This window comes from Pimephales promelas, chromosome 22, assembly GCF_988280905.1.
Source record: "Pimephales promelas chromosome 22, fPimPro1.hap1.1, whole genome shotgun sequence".
Taxonomy (NCBI): Eukaryota; Metazoa; Chordata; class Actinopteri; order Cypriniformes; family Leuciscidae; genus Pimephales; species Pimephales promelas.
In genome coordinates, this window is record NC_142790.1 from 3,519,468 (window position 1) to 3,538,258 (window position 18,791).

At 37.8% G+C, this 18,791-nt stretch overlaps 1 protein-coding gene across 5 annotated transcripts in view; it reads right to left on the reverse strand.

Annotated features, from left to right (window-relative positions):
• sugct (succinyl-CoA:glutarate-CoA transferase) overlaps window positions 1-18,791 on the reverse strand; it is a 339,439-nt gene that overhangs the window by 106,181 nt on the left and 214,467 nt on the right. For 4 of the 5 annotated variants that reach the window (XR_016149389.1, XR_016149391.1, XR_016149390.1 and 1 more), the window contains exon 14: window positions 9,459-9,601. Coding sequence is in view for 1 of the 5 variants with exons in the window: in XM_089125901.1 (XP_088982027.1) it covers window positions 9,459-9,601 (143 nt within the window). In the remaining 4 variants the exon portion in view is untranslated. Of the gene's footprint in view, window positions 1-8,356; window positions 9,307-9,458; window positions 9,602-18,791 lie in introns of those variants that run through there. The other variant, XM_089125901.1, reaches the window with a different exon arrangement.

Below are 18,791 nucleotides of genomic sequence, written 5' to 3' on the forward strand. Positions count from 1 at the left end.
GAGCCGATCTGATACCAAAATTCTGAGTATCGGCCGATTTTTTTTTAATCAACTAGAATTTCTAGAACTCTATGTATTTAACTTATAATCACTCTTATAATCTACTTCATGATAAAGAAAAACAACAAATCAAAAAAATAATATAGATCATAATCTATGACAAAAATGCTATTATTGTCACGGTTTGGGTGCAGGCAGAGTCCAAAAACTCCAATACAAAGCTTTACTCAAAATCAATATGGTACAGACTGGCAGGCAGAGGGTACACGCACAAACTCAATAACATGAACAACGACCGACAAGGACAGACTGAACAGAGGCAAACTAAATACAAGCAATAATCAAACATAACAAGGTGCAAACAGGTGATACAGATGAACAACAAGGGCTGATTGAGGAAGTGAGTTCAGGTGTGGAAACAAGAGGATCCTGGGAAGTGAAGTGCAAATGACAAAGACAGGCTGGTGCAGACGAAGACTGTGACAATTATAGACTAGATTAGTGGATAATTCAGCAGTAAAATTTAGTCTAGAAACATCACGAGTGCACAATAATTGTATAAAATCTGAACATTTAGTTAAAAAAAAAACATCTAGTGGGGAACAAATAAGAGACAATAAGTGTAACACTGTGTCCTAACTACACGCGACGTGATAAAATTCCAGCGACAGCAAGTGTGTCTGTCCACACTAGACGCGACTGTGAGATGCCACACGTCAATCAAAAATCACAGCCATTCAGAACAGCGTGTGGGCGGAGCCTCTCTGTGAAAGCCCACTGCTGGCCCGCACTCGCATTGGAAATGGGTAAGAACATAATCAATAACATTATTAAAAATCAAAACATTAACAAAATATACTCACTAGGGCTGGGTAATAAATATCGATTTCTCGATATTAATCGATTCTCATTTTTACGAACCGATATCGATACTTAAATCTCAAGAATCGATTAGTCATCCTGTTTCATTTAAATGAATGGGACATTGTATCACGGCTGCGCGCATCCAAAAAATCGTCTAAATTTTTAAATTACGTCCATTTCGGCATCCTTTCGGCTTAATAATACCAGTTACCACGCGAAATAAACATGAATGAGCATCTGAAAGTGAGTTAAAAGATAGAGTACAACTTATCGAAATCCGTATCATGTCACATTGATTTGCTCAATCAGCGTTTCAACCGTGGAAAGACGTCAGTTAAATAGCTTGTAATCAATGTCATGTATCGTCATATTTACCTCAGAAAACCCACATAAACTCGTTAGTCAGCTAGAAAAAAATAACTCCAGAGAGGAGCATTTTGCTAAATATATACACCATATTACATATGCATTATAATCTTAATGTTCTTCAATATTTAATGCATATTTGAATAAATCTGGCAAGTTTTTATGACAGCCACCATTTAAATGTTTTTATTTTATATAATCTTTTTATTATAAAAATGAATAAAAGTGTAATTTAAGTGTTTGTAAAGCTACAAAACAGTTCATTATTACCTTCATATTAGGCTAATGAAGCCTAGTAGGCTACAACTAGACGACAGCATTTAAGAGATTTGATTCCCTTGAGAAAAATGGCCATTTATTGTAACTGATATCCAAAATAATCGATATTGAATCGAATCGAAACCTAATACTCACTGACTATTTTGTTATGATGTACAGTTGTATGTTTGCATAGAATTCATTTTGAACGCTATATTATACGCTTTCAAAATCTGAGGTAAATTATCCGTTATCGCTTGTGGCACAGTGACCTATTTTTAACTAAAAATAAATAATGTGTACTCATAACCAGTGTAATATCTCTGTGTGGGCGGATCTGTCAGCCACGACATCGCCGAAATAGGAACCGTTTCTAAATTATAAACTTTGCGTGCATGTCGCCATCGCGTCTGGTTAGGACAAAAACTCTGATTATCATGGATAAGATACCTTTTATCGCATGTTGCGGCGTCACGTGTAGTTAGGCAGTGTTGGGTAAGTTACTCTAAAAAAGTAATTAATTACTAGTTACTAATTATCTTACCTCTTCAACAGTGTAATTAGATTACTGTACTAATTACTCTCTCTAAAAAAGTATTTAATTACTTTTAATTACTAATTACTTTCAAAATCCCATATCAATCTCAACCAGCGGAATAACACAAGGATAGACATGAATCTGTTTTAATTCTTTCAAATAAATACTATAAAATTGCATGAATTATCCCTAAACAGACCAAGGTGGAGAAGGTTACATTATAAAAACATACTTTTTAGCATCAGACAATACATTTTGATGTTAAACCCACTATTGTTTTATGTCTGATCTCATGACATTTCACACTTTTTTTTTATATTTTACAATAATTCATACGAATTTATACGAGTGCGGTCGTAATATTTAGACACCTCATGAAATGCATACGAATCACTGTGAGATCGGATTGATCTATACACAGTATTTACCTCGATTACATCAGAAGTAACTGTAATTAAATCACTGATAAATGAAGAGTAATCCCTCACTTTACATTTTCAAGGGAAAAGTAATTAAAATACAGTAACTAATTACTTATTACTTAGTTACACCCAACACTGTAGTTAGGACATGGTGTAACACTAAATCTGGTAAAAATTACACATTGCTATTTGTATTGTTGTAAAATACATTCATGAAAAACAAGATTTGTGACATGTTTTAAATGTATAGCACAGCAGTTTAAGGAGGCAGAAACATATTGATGCGTAGTGTATTATACAGTATCTTTCTATGCAATAGTTTATTGAGCCTTTTCCTTTAACAGTTTTAAAAGACTCTACTCTAGTGTTGCGATCTAACAGACACCCGGTAGAAAGTAACATGATTAAGGTACAGCAATAAAGTTCAGCAAGATAAATTTGTTTTATGGGAAAGCATAGACCTCTATCTACGGAAGAAATATAATAATAGTAACTTTGAATCATTTTAGAGAGAGTTTCCTCGTGTTGACTGTCAAAACCGAATGCGACGCGCTCTTTGAATGCTGAATGACAGCCACAGCGGAGGGAAAAGTTTACGTGATCTTGAATTTAATAACTTAAATATTAATTTATATCCCACATTATACTAATGGCTTCAGAACACTTATAACGTACACTCATTGTATTTTGAACACTTTGCAAATTAAAACAGCCCGTAAGACATCAATCCGCGGAAAGAAAAGCCTGATTGGCTCTTCTGTCTCTGGGGACATGCCTTCCACACTTTCCAAAGTTTGATTGACACATTTTGGACTAATCATTTTGGAGAAATCTTGAAAAAAACTGCCGGGAGACGCAGTGTTCAGATTACCGTTTCGACCCCCCTGCCAAATTATTACCCCCTCATTGAAGTCAGTACCTGATTGCCTAATACTAACCCCACCCCTAATCCTAACCCCTCCCCCTAAACCTACCAATACTAGGGGGGTAAGAATTTGGCGGGGGACGAAATTCGGGACAACACCGGACGGCTGAAAATTTCTACTCGCTGTGTTTCGGACAGTTAAGGAGGAGTCATTTCTAATATAAAACACATACATTTTAACAACTACAAGTTGGTAAAATAATTATATTAATCTTCATAGCTTTGTTGTATAATCGTCTATACTCATTTAATCAAGGATTGATCATGTGAGCACTATATTCTAACGTTAACGTTATATTTGATAATTTTAAATTTGTTAAATCCCTTAAAAAAGTATAAATATTTGCAAATTGTAAGTCATAATTGTTTTATAAGTTTTGATTTGGATCGGTCTCGTCTGACCAATACCCGATCCAGCAAAAATGGCAAAATCGGTACCGATAGCGAGTATCAAAGCCGTGCATCCAAGCGGCAACATTCTAATCTGAAAAACGAAGCCTACCCGGAAGTGCGAAAAACTGCAATACATCGAAAATCCGCTAGAGGGAGCAAATATCCATAGACCTCATGTTAAAATGTCTTTTTTCACAGAATATATTCATATGTTTACAGTTTGGTCCCATGGACTTTTATTGTATTTTTCGATAGGTTCCGAATGCCTGATAACTGAATTTTTTTCTAACTCGTAAGTTTAGATCGTATAAGGGCGGTTAACTTTGATTGACAGCTGATAATGGGCTGCGCCGAGTGGAATTTGACGTCTCGGCCATGATCTGACACAATCATACCACCTCTGTATCCTTTCTGAACATTTGTATTTTGGATTTCCCAAGATTTTCCAAGATGGCGCCACCCATACCCCCATAAACAGCCTCAAAACCCGTTCTTCAGAAAGTCTATGGTTGACGTCACAGACGCTTTGTCCATATTTTTTACAGTCTATGCGTGCATCCCTAGTAAGCAGATAAAGAACAAACCAGTGAGTTCCTTTTACCTGAAAATATTAGTCTACCCTTTGTGCAGTATGTATTAATTTTGTAGAAGTGTTTATCCAAAGATAATTTCAGGGGTAATCTCTATGGAGTAACCTTGGGTTAAGTGCCTTGCTCTAGGGTCCAGTGGTGATAGCTCATGGCTTTCTTCTTTGGGAAACTAGCAACTCCCAATTATCCACTACAGGACACGGCATTACCCTTTTTAAGCGCTGTGTTCTCAGAAATATAACTTTCCAAATAAATCATAAGATGCATCTCCGTGTTTGACACTAAGCTTGACTTGGACAGGTCTGGAAACCTCTACCAAATTGACAAGCAGACATTATTGGCTCTTGCTGTGCAGAGGAACCACACGAGGAGAAACTGGATTTTACCACACACAGGAAACCATGTCAATAATGTGTCACTGCTTTGATAGATCGAGCTATGAATGGTGTTTGAGTTTCTACTCCAGCCGGGACAACAAGGTTCAGATGTTAAGTCTGGATATCAAAATCCAAACTGAAAAAGGGACATTGAGAGATTAGTCTTGATTGAAAAAACATTCTGGTGTGTGTCAGTATTTTGAAAAATAAGCATTAGTGCAAAAAGCCCTCTCCATAAATCATATCGTGCTTTGACATTTGATGTTTTCGTAGACTAGAGCAGCGCAGTCTCATCCCAAGACGTCATATAACTGACGTCTTGGGACGTCTTTTGAACATCCGCCGTTTTAGGGTACCCTTTAACGTCGGTCAAATGACGTTATCGGATCCTAATCCTACCGCAGACCTAAACCTACCCCGTCACCTAACTGACATTAAAGGTAAAGCGTCAGTTGTATGACGTCCCGGGATCGTCATGTAACCGACGTTAAAGGGTACCCTAAAACAGCGGCTGTTTGACGTACGGTCAAAAGACGTCCCAAGACGTCAGTTATATGATGAGACTGTGTTAAGTAGACAAGTTATTGCAGTGGCGGTTTCACCATTAGTATTTTGTAAAAAACCAAGAACCTCGAGGAAAGACAACAAACAACAAGGACAGTTTGTATCAAACACATCAGGACTGCAAAGGCAAGAACTGGGAGATCCAGGAGATGGGTTCCATTCGTTGTACCAGAAGTAATAAAATTGCTCATAGGAAGTGTCAGTGTCTGACAGAATCACTTAGGCCCCTGTTGCCTTTTCCTCTGTTACTGTGCTCAGGGGGTGTCTGGTATACTTCCCATCTGGTCTTTCCTCTCTGATTGGAAAAACACACACTCCCTTTGTGTTTTGCAGTTGTGCCAAAGGAAGCCCTACTCATTAACTCCAGTGGAAGTTCAGGTATCAGCTTTCCGCCTTTCTTCTCTGACTTCATATGACGAGCTAATTCAGACTTATCCCTTACTTCCTGCTTTGGGTGTGACCTCGAGAGTTCAACAATCACCTCACCAGCCACAAAAGTGGCTTCGTGGCCTCTGGAACAAACCAGACGACGACGACTCCACGACTGCATCTTGGCACCCTCCGATCATTCACGAACCCGGCGGACAAATATTTGAATGGCTGCTGATCTTACACGCACACGCTGAAGTGAGTGAGAAGTGTCAACATGTGCGCCGGTGGGACCTGGGACCACTGACTATGATGTAACGAGGGGAGCGCTACATTCTCTGGCCCATGCAACAGGCCAAAGCAGCTGGACAGGGTGTTTAGACTGAAGCCTCTCCCCCCTCCTCCAAGAACAATTTCCCACTCCAGATCCACCCCTCATTTCCCACAGCTCCCAGTAAACAGAACACACCCATGGCAGGACTTCAGACGCAGCGAACAGACAGCCGAACTTCCAGGCCTGGCTCACGGACACACACACACACACACACGTGACAGTGTGAGGTCTGTCCGGACACGGATTGTGGCAGTAAAACGGTCTATCTTTCCTCGATTGTAGAGGCAAAGCTGAAAGGAGTAAGTGCTAGGCCGCCGGGCAGTTTATCATCCTCCAAAGCTTCAGCACTCTTAAACTAATGTAAGTATGGGAGATCGGATCCATTAGTAGAGACAGTAGGGAATTTACAAAGTTTACAGAACATGCTGGAGGAATTTTTATGGAGCCACCTTCAGAGAGAGGCTTTGGGAGTCGGTGAGAGACGAGAAAGGTGACCCTTTCCCCAACACCACATGAAAGATGAAAGTGTTCAGCACCTTCTGTTGTTCCATCCAAATGATCCTTAAACCCGATCCGTTGTGTAACACTTCCAACGAAGCGTGCACTACGTGATGAATTCCTTCCTTGAAGTCGACAGGTGAATGAACTACTCCACATACTCCCTCTAAGAGGAACATCACACGTGGAGTAAGTCACGTCAGTCAAGGAGACCACCCAGCCGAAGTGGGCGTCATCTAAATGAATGATGACATACAGGTAACAGGACATGTGTAGACTAAGTTAAGTGTCTCATCTAGGGGCCCAAGCCATGATGGATATGAGAGGGTCTAAGGAAGAGTGCAGAACATGACAGACAATGTTTGGGGCTGTGGATTTGAACTCCCTAAAACGATCTGTCATTCCCACCCGGAGACACCCCCAGAGCCAACTCCCAGCTTGCTGGAGGTGCAGCCTAACATGTGCAAATATTTTTGGGATAGAGAGAGAAGTGATGAAGAACCCTTTTACACTGGACACTTTCCATGTCATCCGTCCCTCCAGTATGTATATCAAATAAACACTTGGGTTTATTTTTAGATGGTATTTAGGGCATGCAAACTGCATATAAAGGAACACTAAGAAACAAGCTCACGTTGGCGGCCAAGAACGATAAAAACTAAAATGAGGACGTCTGATGTGCTGAGTGACAACTGGCTATTACAACACTTTCATATATTTTTATTTTTAAATTTGGAAAGGTTTCATCCATTGTTAATCTTATTTCTGAACCTACTGACATAAACATGGACTTCTTGATTTTGTTGGAAAATGTCCATCATGACAATTAACAATTGTAATTAAAACAATGTTGACAAAAATATGATTGACAGCAAGATATTAACAATTAACTAACAATGTTATTAAAGGAGTAGTTCACTTTTGAAAAAACTTTTGCTGATAATTTACTCACCCCCATGTCATCCAAGATGTCCACGTCTTTCTTTCTTCAGTCGAAAAGAAATTAAGGTTTTTGATGAAAACATTCCAGGATTTTTCTCCACTTCAATGGACTTCAACGGGAACCAAATGGTTCGTGACTCTCCTGTACGAACTCGTTCATCACAATGAATGAATCGTTTTCCAATTCGTTCGTTGAATCAACCAAATGACTCGAAAAAAGATTCGTTCATTTTGATGAACGACTTCGAACAGGAGAGTCTCGAACGTGCATCACAGAACAGAGCAAGGCGAGCGTTTGAGCCAATAAAACTTAAACTTTGTCATTTTTTTTTTTAAATGAGCGATCGTTTCGCTTGATAAGACCCTTATTCATCGTCTGGAATCGTTTAAAGCCCTTTGAACAGTTTGCACTGAAACTGTCTTTTAGACCTTGAACCGTTTGGTCCCCATTGAAGTACATCATATGGAGAAAAATCCTGGAATATTTCCATCAAAAACCTTCATTTCTTTTCGACTGAAGAAAGAATGACATGGACATCTTGGATGACATGGGGGTGAGTAAATTATCAGCAAAAGTTTTTAAAAAAAAAAAAGTGAACTACTCCTTTAAAAGAAGAACTAAAGAAAGACTGATTGTTTTAAATAAACCACTCATAAACAATATTGTTGTGGATGGACACAATTGAACTAAATCTGAACAGTGAATCAATGCATCATATTCATATGAGATTAAAAACATATATGTACAACATAACACAAAATATTGAGAACTGGTTTAATGTCTTGCCACATAAGAAGCCATTTTAGTCAGAATAAGACCACGAGAAGTAAATTAAAAGTATATTTTAAAAAAAACCCGATGCATTTAATGCAAAACTGTTTTACATGCAACTATCATTACATTGAAATGAGATTTGTTCACATATAAAAGAGGAAGGAAAATGTTTCCTGGCTTGAACTCTCCAAATGCTTTGGTTTTCATTTCTTATGTCTTTAGTTACATATCGGAAAGGTCTCGGAGGTGTTGGCAAGGAAGGGTTAAGCGTTAGCAAAGTTTGTCTGCAAGACAAATTCCTCTTTTGGGGACGCAGGGCCATTTAGCAATCAGCCAAGAGCCCATGGGAGCACCTGTGTACAATTCCATTCTGAAATAACACCGATTCAGTCATATCCACTTTCTCCATGTGTGACAACATTGTGGCATTGGATGATCAAGTACAGCTGGAAAAATGTACAAGGAGTCTGTTTTTCTTCAACTCTTTTATGTATATGTCAGACTTGTGACCAGATGTTCATGCCAGGGTCTCTCAAACAGAGGAGTTTTGGCCGTTTCTTTGGCGTGCCATGCGTTTTGGGGAAAGCAAAAAGGGTTTCATTTTCTGAGTGATAAACAAAGCTGTGGACTTGAGTGTGACTTACATTATATTCCATGAATGTGATCGAACAGAAGTTCATATTTGCCTTTTAACCTGAAATGAGCGATGATTACTTAAAACAAACCGATTTCCAAAAGCTCTGAGACTGCAAGGTTTCCTTGCTCGCTCTTTACAGCAAAATCAGTTTTTAAAATGATAATAGGCGTGGTTTAGCCCTAAAACATGTTCTCCTTTTGCTCACCCAGACGCACAGTCCCCCAGGGTGGACAGAAAGGTCAGAAGTCAAGTTCTTTTGCTTGCTAAACCAAGTGATGACCCCCATAACCAGACAAGCAGGAAAAACCCTCGCCGCAGAGGCTCAGGGGATGGGGGACCTTTTTATTGGAGGGGAGTTTCGTGGTATTTGTCTGAGTTCAGAGTGACCAGTGCACGGGAGGACGCCAATACGCATTCTGGGACAGCGTGCAAAAGCCGGCGCAAAACAACATGCCTGTTTCATTACAAGATGAAGGGAGAAGCCACAATAAGGACGGAATGGATTGAAAGGGAATGACAAATACATAATTTCACTGGCAAGCCATGAAGGCAAAATCCTTCTTCGCTACGCATCTCTGGCAGGCAATAGTTTTAAAGTACACTTACTTAAATGGAAGATGATTGTTGGAGTCCTTGGAAGCGCCAGGTATCATGGAAACTGTCACAGTGGATGCAACATATGCTTCGAGAAACGAAGTTGAGGTTGTTTGGGTTTATTTCCATTCTTTTCATCAGCAGGGGTGGTAGTCCTGAAGAGGAGAAACAATTTTAACTGCACTCGAACCTGCCAAAGGTTACATGTTTATAAGACGAGGCCGGCGGTTCTCTGATTAGCTCAAGTGCAAACATTAGGAACGCTGACATAATCTGACTAGCTCAAGTGGAAACCCTATGAAGACTGACACAATCTTGTTGTGAGTTCATTCACTCAACTTGACTCAAACGTCAAATATTTCAAGCACTAAATGACACAGACGAAGAGTTTCGCTGATTTTAAGCACCTGGAATCTCTAAAGTTACATGTTGACACTGATGACACGAGAGAAGATCTTTGCTTGGTAGATCGGATCCAAATATTCACTCGATATCTGAATTGCCTCTAACTGACCGTATCTAATCATTCCAGCTGCTTCTCATAAACTTTCTGGAAAAGAGTACACAAGGTTCAAAATGAACACCTGTCGGACAGACAACGCAACTGAAAATTGGCTTTGGTGAGCACATGAAACGGCCAAAACATTAGGAATCGCAACGTGTCGAACTGCCAGAAAAATAATCTAATGAAAGAAATGTGTGCAAGACACAGGCCACCAACATGAAAATATAAGGAACAAAATCATGTCTTTTTTTGGTAATGCTTTAGATTACAGCCCGGAAAATACTGCGTAGTTAAGACGGATTTACAGCCTAACTTTTGGTAATTACAGTGTACCTGTGAAGTATTCACATGTAAGTGTAAGGGAACAAAGTTTGGGAACAATCAGGAGAATTAACAAATTATTTTTAAGTATTTTAGAACTAATGGGTTATTATTCTACTATTTTGATTTATTAATTTAGTAAGAACATACACTGCGTACCTTTTTGTATTAATTGTGTACCAATATAGGCTTTTTTAAAGTCACAGGGCACACATCTGTGCATTTATGCAGTTTATTTTGTATTTCAAAAGTGCAGATGTTTTAGTTTGGGCTTACATGATTTAAGGCAAGTAAAGCTAAAACTATTGCAGATTTTTTTAAATACTGGGAAATATACTTGTCCCATTTAGTTGCAGGGTAAGTACAAATACATACACACAATCTAACATCACTGACTCAGAAAACTTTATTTGAAAAATAACTTATTATAGTTGGTCTGAATTGATAGTCAACAGTTGTCCTTAGTATAAACAAGGACACAGATTAAATATTTGTTTTTAGCTTTTTTGTTGTTGATGTTGTTTTTTTCTTTTGGTTTGTACTTTCAGTTTGATTCCCTTCATTTTCTCCAAAAGCTCTTCAAATGGCTGACAACACAGTGTGGAAATGTATTATTGTTGGAAAACAGACCAGTACTCTTGTAATTTTTTCCCTGTCTTTACTGTTGATGCCTAAGCTGGTAATGACTTATGTATTAAAAAAGAAAAAAACAACCAAAAACCTTTTAGAAGTGCATGGCTGACTCTATTTTAAAGTTGACTACTGGAGTTCAAGGAAGAACATTTTCTAACCCACTTTTTTTAAAAAGTTTCTAAAGCATTTTTTTCTAAAAAACTCTTATCGTTTTACTTCAGATGATATTGATCCATCCATTAGTGTCGTGAGAGTTATTGCTGCATGTGCTGTTCGATGCTCCAAATTTTAGGAACACATGAGCTTGCATTATATGTATTCCCATCCTAGAAATGCATTATTTATTTTTCTAAAAAACCTTCATTTGTGTTAATCCGAATAAGGAAAGTCGAATACATCTCGGATGGCATGAATGGTAAAAGAAGAGTAAATGGTGAGGAGGACGTATTTCTGGATGTACTGCATTTAATTTCAATACAGAATAGCAAGAGACATGATTTCTTCTTCAGATTCATCAGAGTAAAGAAAGAAAAAGAAGAAGAGGAACAAAAGGCAGAAGCAAGAGAAAAAAGGAGGGACAAAACGTGCTACTTTCTGTCAAGACTTAAGCTTTCAAAATGAATTGATTAAAAAAGCAGTTTTAAATGATAAAGAAGTGTTGTAAATCTGTTTTGAATTAAGTTGTTTTTCAAATAAATGTTTCCAGGTCTGTATGTATTTTTTATTGTACTCACCCAAGAGGGTAACAAGCACCACTTTAATTTACAGCCCTTACCCTGTAACACTGTAACTACATGAAACAAGAGTATCTTTTCCCAACATTTAAGCAAAAGTTGCAATCGTTTTAATTTTCAGTGCACTTTTGTTAAAAAGATAAGTGTATAAATGCATAGAGACCCTGTAATTAAAATAAAAGGCCTATAGGGTATGTATTTGGTACACCATTATTACAGAAAGGAACGCATGCGTATGCTCTCGCTAAATTGCTCATAAATGTAAGATTGTTGTATCATAATAGTAGAATAAGAATCGCTTAGTTCTATTTGTTAATTCTCCTGGTCTTTATTACAAAAATGTTACATACCCTTATACATGCAAGTACTTTATAGGTACACTATATTACCGAAAGTTCCACTGTAAAATCGCTTTAATTAAGCAGTACTTTCCAGGCTGTAATCTAAAGCATTACCCATTTTTTGTATGACGGGCTGTTAAAACAAGGCTCTGACTGTAGAAATGAATATGCTTTATCTAATCAATAGAATTGTGGCAACAGATTACAAGAAGTATTATTAATTAAATTTAACAAATTAGAATTGAGTAATAAATAATCAAATTATTCCTTAAAAGTTAACCATTTAAAATGAGTAAAGTTACACCAAAACATTTAACAAAAATATCTCACTAACAGACAGACGTCAAAGATTAATTAAGAGCTCTTTATTTTATATTGCCAACATTAAAGACACCTGATGTTAACAAGCAGAATCACTGAAGGAGAAAACCGTAAACAAACCTAAAACAAACACCGATCACCATAATGGTGACTTAAATGGTGACTTTTTTTGGTTGTTGTTGTTGTTTTTTGTCATGTAATTTACACATGAAAGTGCCAGTAGACGGAAAAACATATGTAGAGCATCAGCCTAGTTTCTGTCACAAGATCAGTGTGTGTTAGAAATCGGGAATGGAGAGAGAATATTGTGCTTGGTACGTTTTTCATTTTCAAACCAAACTTAATGCCGACAAAGTTTAAATCCCGTCTGGCTAGTGCACTTCCCATAATGTTTACACAGTAGCCGTCTTTTGTTTGACTGGTCCTACCAGCCACTCTCCATTGACAAGCGTTAACTTCATTGAAGGCTGGCACTCTGTTGAAGTTTAAAAGTATTGGATCTGCACAGAGTCACTCTGGATCTGCCTTAACCAATCACTAATGTTTGGTTGTGACGTATGTCTACAACTCAAACTAGCGCACCTCAACGTCATCGTTCTCAGCCACTCCCTCTGTTCGCTGATTGAGCCGGTAAAAAATTTATCGGAAAAAACCCAAGAATTACAGCAAACCCAGACGAAGTACTGAAGGAAAATAAAAATTGAGCGGATGTACGTAGGAGGGCGGAGCCAGGCTAGTCTTTTGTAGCAGTTTGAACGCTTTCGACCAAGCTCAAAACGTTTTACACCTGTATTTAGCATCGTCCACTGTGATCCGATTGATATGATATAATTATATATTAAATATGCATTTATTATTAATGTACTATCTATACATAGTTCCCACAGGCGAATTAATGTCACGTGACCTCCCCGGAGACGCCATCTTTGAGGGCAAAACCGCTGTGTTTACCATAGGCCTTTACAAAGTTTTATCAGAGAATGTCGTTTTACAAACAAATATTTATTTATGTTTATATTGTTATGCAAATCATGAAAAGACAAAGTGAAATAGATTATAAAGAAACTATTAAAACAAGACAGAGAGAGGTACAATGCGAACATTTCATTCATAAATGATGTGGATACGTATGCAGTAACGAAGGAAGCACTGAGCACTGATCATGCAACTTTGCCTCAGATACAGTATTTTCATGTGTACCATTATCTGGTATTGGTGAGGAGTTTTTACACATGTGAGCAATTCCGAGGCTGGAAATCACTGGAGGCGTAGGCTACGATCAGATTGACGTGGGGTTGGTTTGGTGACGTTTGCTCAAGTGCAATCAATTGAAAAGTAACTTAGTCATCATGGCGAAGTAGCATGATGCTAATCTGTCTATTAAAAAGCCATAGCCCGTACAACTTAATTCCTATGTTCCCCTAAAAACAGTCACCGGTGCTTTCTGTAATATGCATGTACTTGCGGGCGTCATGGTTCGGTGCATGAATATAAAAATAAATAACTCGTGTGCAATTTAAGTAATGTAATGCGGAACTACATTATACGCGGGATCTTTAGGGACATAATCTGAGATTGCAATGCTGGAAAGTGAGATCAAACAGTGGAAACAATGTTGTTTTGTATGTTTTTAATAGCTCGTCATTTTGTTCACAGGACATTATACAAACTGCAATGTGTTAACTTATATTTGTTTACACTCGCAATAAAACACAACATTGTGCTTTTGTCAAACAAATTCGTGCGTGTTTTGAGTGAGTTTCTTTCCTGTTTATGCTCACCAGCCATAATCTCCGTCGTTGTTCGGACAAAAGCTTAGTCTTCTCACATCCATATGGAGTCTAATGACGGGTATAGTGTAAAATCCCGATTTAACTGAACATCCGGCATGATTTTATCATCCATTGACCCAGCAGGAGATGACATTTTCACTTTATAGCACGAAACTCATTTCACTTCGTTCAACTCATATTGCTTCTTCTAATGTTTTGCCCTAAGCAATGGCGCCGGGTCGGCAAATGCCCGTATGTTGTGATGTCATGTGGGAACTATGTATATTATACGCGAAAATGAGTTTTTACGTGCATATGATACGCAGTTTTCGCGTGCATTTGATACGCAGTTCAACACACCCCACACCACTACTAAACCTACCCTAACCAACCCATGCGTATCCTATGCACGAAAAACTCACTTAAGCGTATAAATTGCACGATAAACACACTGCGTGCTATAAAGATGCATTTAGTGTGATCGGGTTGCATATACACACACACATTTAAATTATTAAAAAATTATTATTAAAAAATTATTTTATATATTATGTTATTTTAAAATTCCATAGATAGAAAAATAATATAAATGTAATATTTAAATTATTTGACAAACTTCAGTCTCGAATAAAGAATGGACTTTTCCAAAGATCTCCTTGCGTGTGTGAGATTGTCATCAGAGTTCGACCACAGCTATTTCCTCTCAGCACTCCCACACTCTTCATTTGAAATCACACACAGACACACTCCCACCAGACACTCATCATCTTCTGATCCTCAAGGTTACTCTCAATCTCACACTCACTTTCTCTCATGAGATTAAAGGCTGTAGGATTCATAGACCATTTGACGTTTAAAAACAAAAATATTATTGTAGTGATTTTGTGTCTTTCTGGCTTCCTCAATACAGTTTTAATATTGCTGAGTTTAGTAAAAACATCAATTCTGCCTTGGACACAGGAGCGTATCAATGGTATGCGTCAACGTCAGGGGAGGGTAAGAGCTTTCTGAATTTGTGCAAATGAGAGGTGAAGGCTCTCATGGGGACAACCTTGATCTAGAGGAATTACAGATTGGTGAGATTGACAAGGGTTTGAGCAAAAAATTGGAGAAACCCAAAAAGTGATCAGTTGAGATAACTTAAAAAAAACTGAGGAAACCCATTGCCTTACAATTATAAACTGCACGCTTAATCGAATAAATAGGTTCAAAATTTCTTTTCAATTTAGCATTAAGTTTGTGTTTTGTGTAAGCGAACTGCACTGTACAAATTAATATACTTTATCTAATCGATAGAATTGTGGCAACAGATTACAAGCAATATTATTAATTAAATGTAACAAATTTGAATTGAGTAATAATTAATTTAATTATTCCTTAAAAGTCAACCATTTAAAATGAGTAAAGTTTGCACCAAAGAATTTAACAAAAAATATCTCACTAACAGACAGACGTCAAAGATTAATTAATAACTTTTTATTTTATATTGCCAACATTGAAGACACCTGATGTTAACAAGCAGAATCACTGAAGGAGAAAACCGTCATTTTAAAACAAACACTGATCACCATAATGGTGACTTAAATTTATGTTTTTTTGTTGTTGTTTTAAGTTTTACTCATTATAATTAATTTGATTAATTATTACTCAATTCTAATTTGTTACATTTAATTAATAATATTGCTTGTAATTAGGGATGGGGCCGATCCGATCCAGTATCGGTATCGGGACCGATACCAGCGTAAATCACGTATCGGATTTTTCCGATCCAACCGGCGAAGAAATCCGATATTTATGAGCCATGTTTGCGCTTTAACGTTGTCTGCTGAAATGACTGCAAAAGTGATTCCCGCCGGGCCTGCTAGTCTGTTAGCTGGCTGCAAACTGTGTAATGGATATCCCGAACGGAGGTGCAGCTCAATCATAGACTGTAAAAATAGGGCTCAATGAGACACACAGACCCCCGCTCAGGAAATCCATTCCGCAGTTTGCAGCCAGCTAGCAGGATAGGATTGAGCTACCAATATGTTCGCTGTGTGGAAATACTTCACACTGGAAACACCGAAGCAGAGCAAGACAGCAAAATGCAATGTTTGCAAAGCCATATTAATTAAACTATTTGTCTGTGATGCATGTTTGCAATTCGCAGTCCAGTAGAGAAAGAGAGAGATCTCTCACGCGGTGCCACAGCACGCACAACACGGCAGCCCTGCTTAATGAGTGACGACAGAGGAAACGTAGCCTGGTTACACTTTACATCTGTGATATTAGTCTGATTTCCAAACATTAAAGAATATATTGAGGTAAAAAACCATTAAAAACAATAGTTGCATTCTGTCTAGCCAACTTCCTTCCCATCGCGGCGGTGCACTGTCATTTCTCCTTAAAACTAAAACTTTAAGACAGAATCAGCACGATCGGTGATTGTTGTAAAATCCAGTCTCTGCTGTTGCTAAATCGCGGGACGCTTTTAATATTAAAAAGAGCTATTAAAAGCACAAAATTTGCGCAAGAGATTCTGTTCCCAGTGCAGCGCGCGCTCCGAAACAGACCGCAACAAGACAAGCAAATTATAATCTGGGCTTCATATGCGCGTCTAAACGATCAAATGTAGCCTGCACAAGAAAAATGTCAAACCGACCGACTTGGAGATTAACTCTTAAACCATTTAAGTCTAAAATGAACGTAGTTATGGAAATAGTTGGGAGAAAATATGGTGCATCAGTAGACTATGAAATCTGAACTCGTTCTTAAAGGGGCAGCAGTATAAATGTGACGATTGCGACATTACTGAGAATCAAACAACAAAAGGCAAAGAGAAAATCACTCACAGCTCTTGAATGAATAACTTCAGCTTTAATAAGCATAAATCTATCTATGATAAACTTTGCAGTGCTATTTTACTTTTGATTACTTTATTATAATTCTTTTTAGACCATACCTGAATAATTTAGACCTTCCTGAAATTAAAGCACTGTGTAGGCCTGTATGTGTATCTTTGTTTAATTGTCTATCTATTGTTTAATATATATATATATATATATATATATATATATATATATTAGGGCTGTGCAAAAATTAATTGCGATTAATCGCATCCAAAATAAAAGTCTGTGTTTACATAATATATTTGTGTGTGCTGTATATAATTATCTTGTATATATAAATACACACACATGCATGTATATATTTAAGAAAATGTATTATTCATATATTAAATATTTATATAATATAGATTATGTATTTATATATATATACAGAATTTAAGCGCAAATAATTCTTAAATATATACATGCATGCATAGGTATTTATATATACAAAATAATTATATACAGCACACACAAATATATTATGTAAACACAGACTTTTATTTTGGATGCGATTAATCGCAATTAATTTTTGCACAGCCCTAATATATATATATATATATGAAGAGTTCAGATGCAAAAGCCTCTAAATGCCATTTGAAATTTTCTTCTTTAATGATGATTTTTATCAAACTTGTATATTTAAGTTCAGTAATTTCACTTAAATAACAAATAATAGGTAATTATCATTGCCATTTAAGTGAAATTACTGAACTTAAATATACAAGTTTGATAAAAATCATCATTAAAGAAGAAAATTTCAAATGGCATTTAGAGGCTTTTGCATCTGAACTCTTCATATATATATATATATATATATATATATATATATTGACATACCTACATAATCATAAATAATATTAAAGCAAACACAGCTCTGGTATCAGAAAAGTATCGGTATCGGACGATATCCGAAGTCAGGTATCGGGATCGGAAGTGAAAAAATGTGGATCGGTGCATCCCTACTTGTAATCTGTTGCCACAATTTGTTTTGATTAGATAAAGCACATTCACTTTTACAATGTGAACACTTTTGACAGCGAGACACCACTAAATCATGCCAAGTTCGACCAAAGCACAACGTCAACTTCACGCCTGCTCCGGGATGCAGTGCAGATGGTTTTCCAATCCGTCTCTTCAGTTTCTTTGTCTTCCTTTACTTTTTCCCATTTCTAAAACCACAGGTTCACTCCAGGTCTGCTTAGTTCATTTCATTGCTCGCCCGTTGCTCCGGAAACCATCCGTCGGCCTGGCAACGGCCTACACACGCAAAACTGGAAGTGACGGCGGCATGGGTTCCTCCCATTGGCCGAGGACGGAGAGGTGCAGCGTGGGATGCAGGAGGAGGCTAATGTCATGTGCAGCTGGCCGGGCTGGATAACCCGTTTCCTTCTCCGAACGTGTCAGCGGAACACAAACTGAAAACAGGAAAGCACTTCCCAGAGCTCTCCCTGGACTTCATATCCGGGCATCATGAGATTCGCCGCGCAGAGCGACGTCAAACATAAACAAACAACGGTTTCGTGGCGATAGCAGAGGAGATTGAGTACGGTTATCGTAACCTTCACACCTCCACCCGCCTTCATGGGGAGTAATTGGCCTCTTCGTGACGCTACATAGACATTTTCCAGGGCTCTCCAGGGACGCCGTCGGAAGATGGCTGACCTTTGCCAAGTTCTGACCTTTACCGTTACCGACACTCTCCGCGGCTGTCATTAAGACTGCCAACTTGAGCTGGAAAGTCTACCCCAGCGAAGACATCTGTTTCTTCATAGACACTCTGGGATTTGATCACACCATTATTATGTCAGCAAAAGGTTATTGGTTTGAGTCTTAATTGTCCGTTCTAAC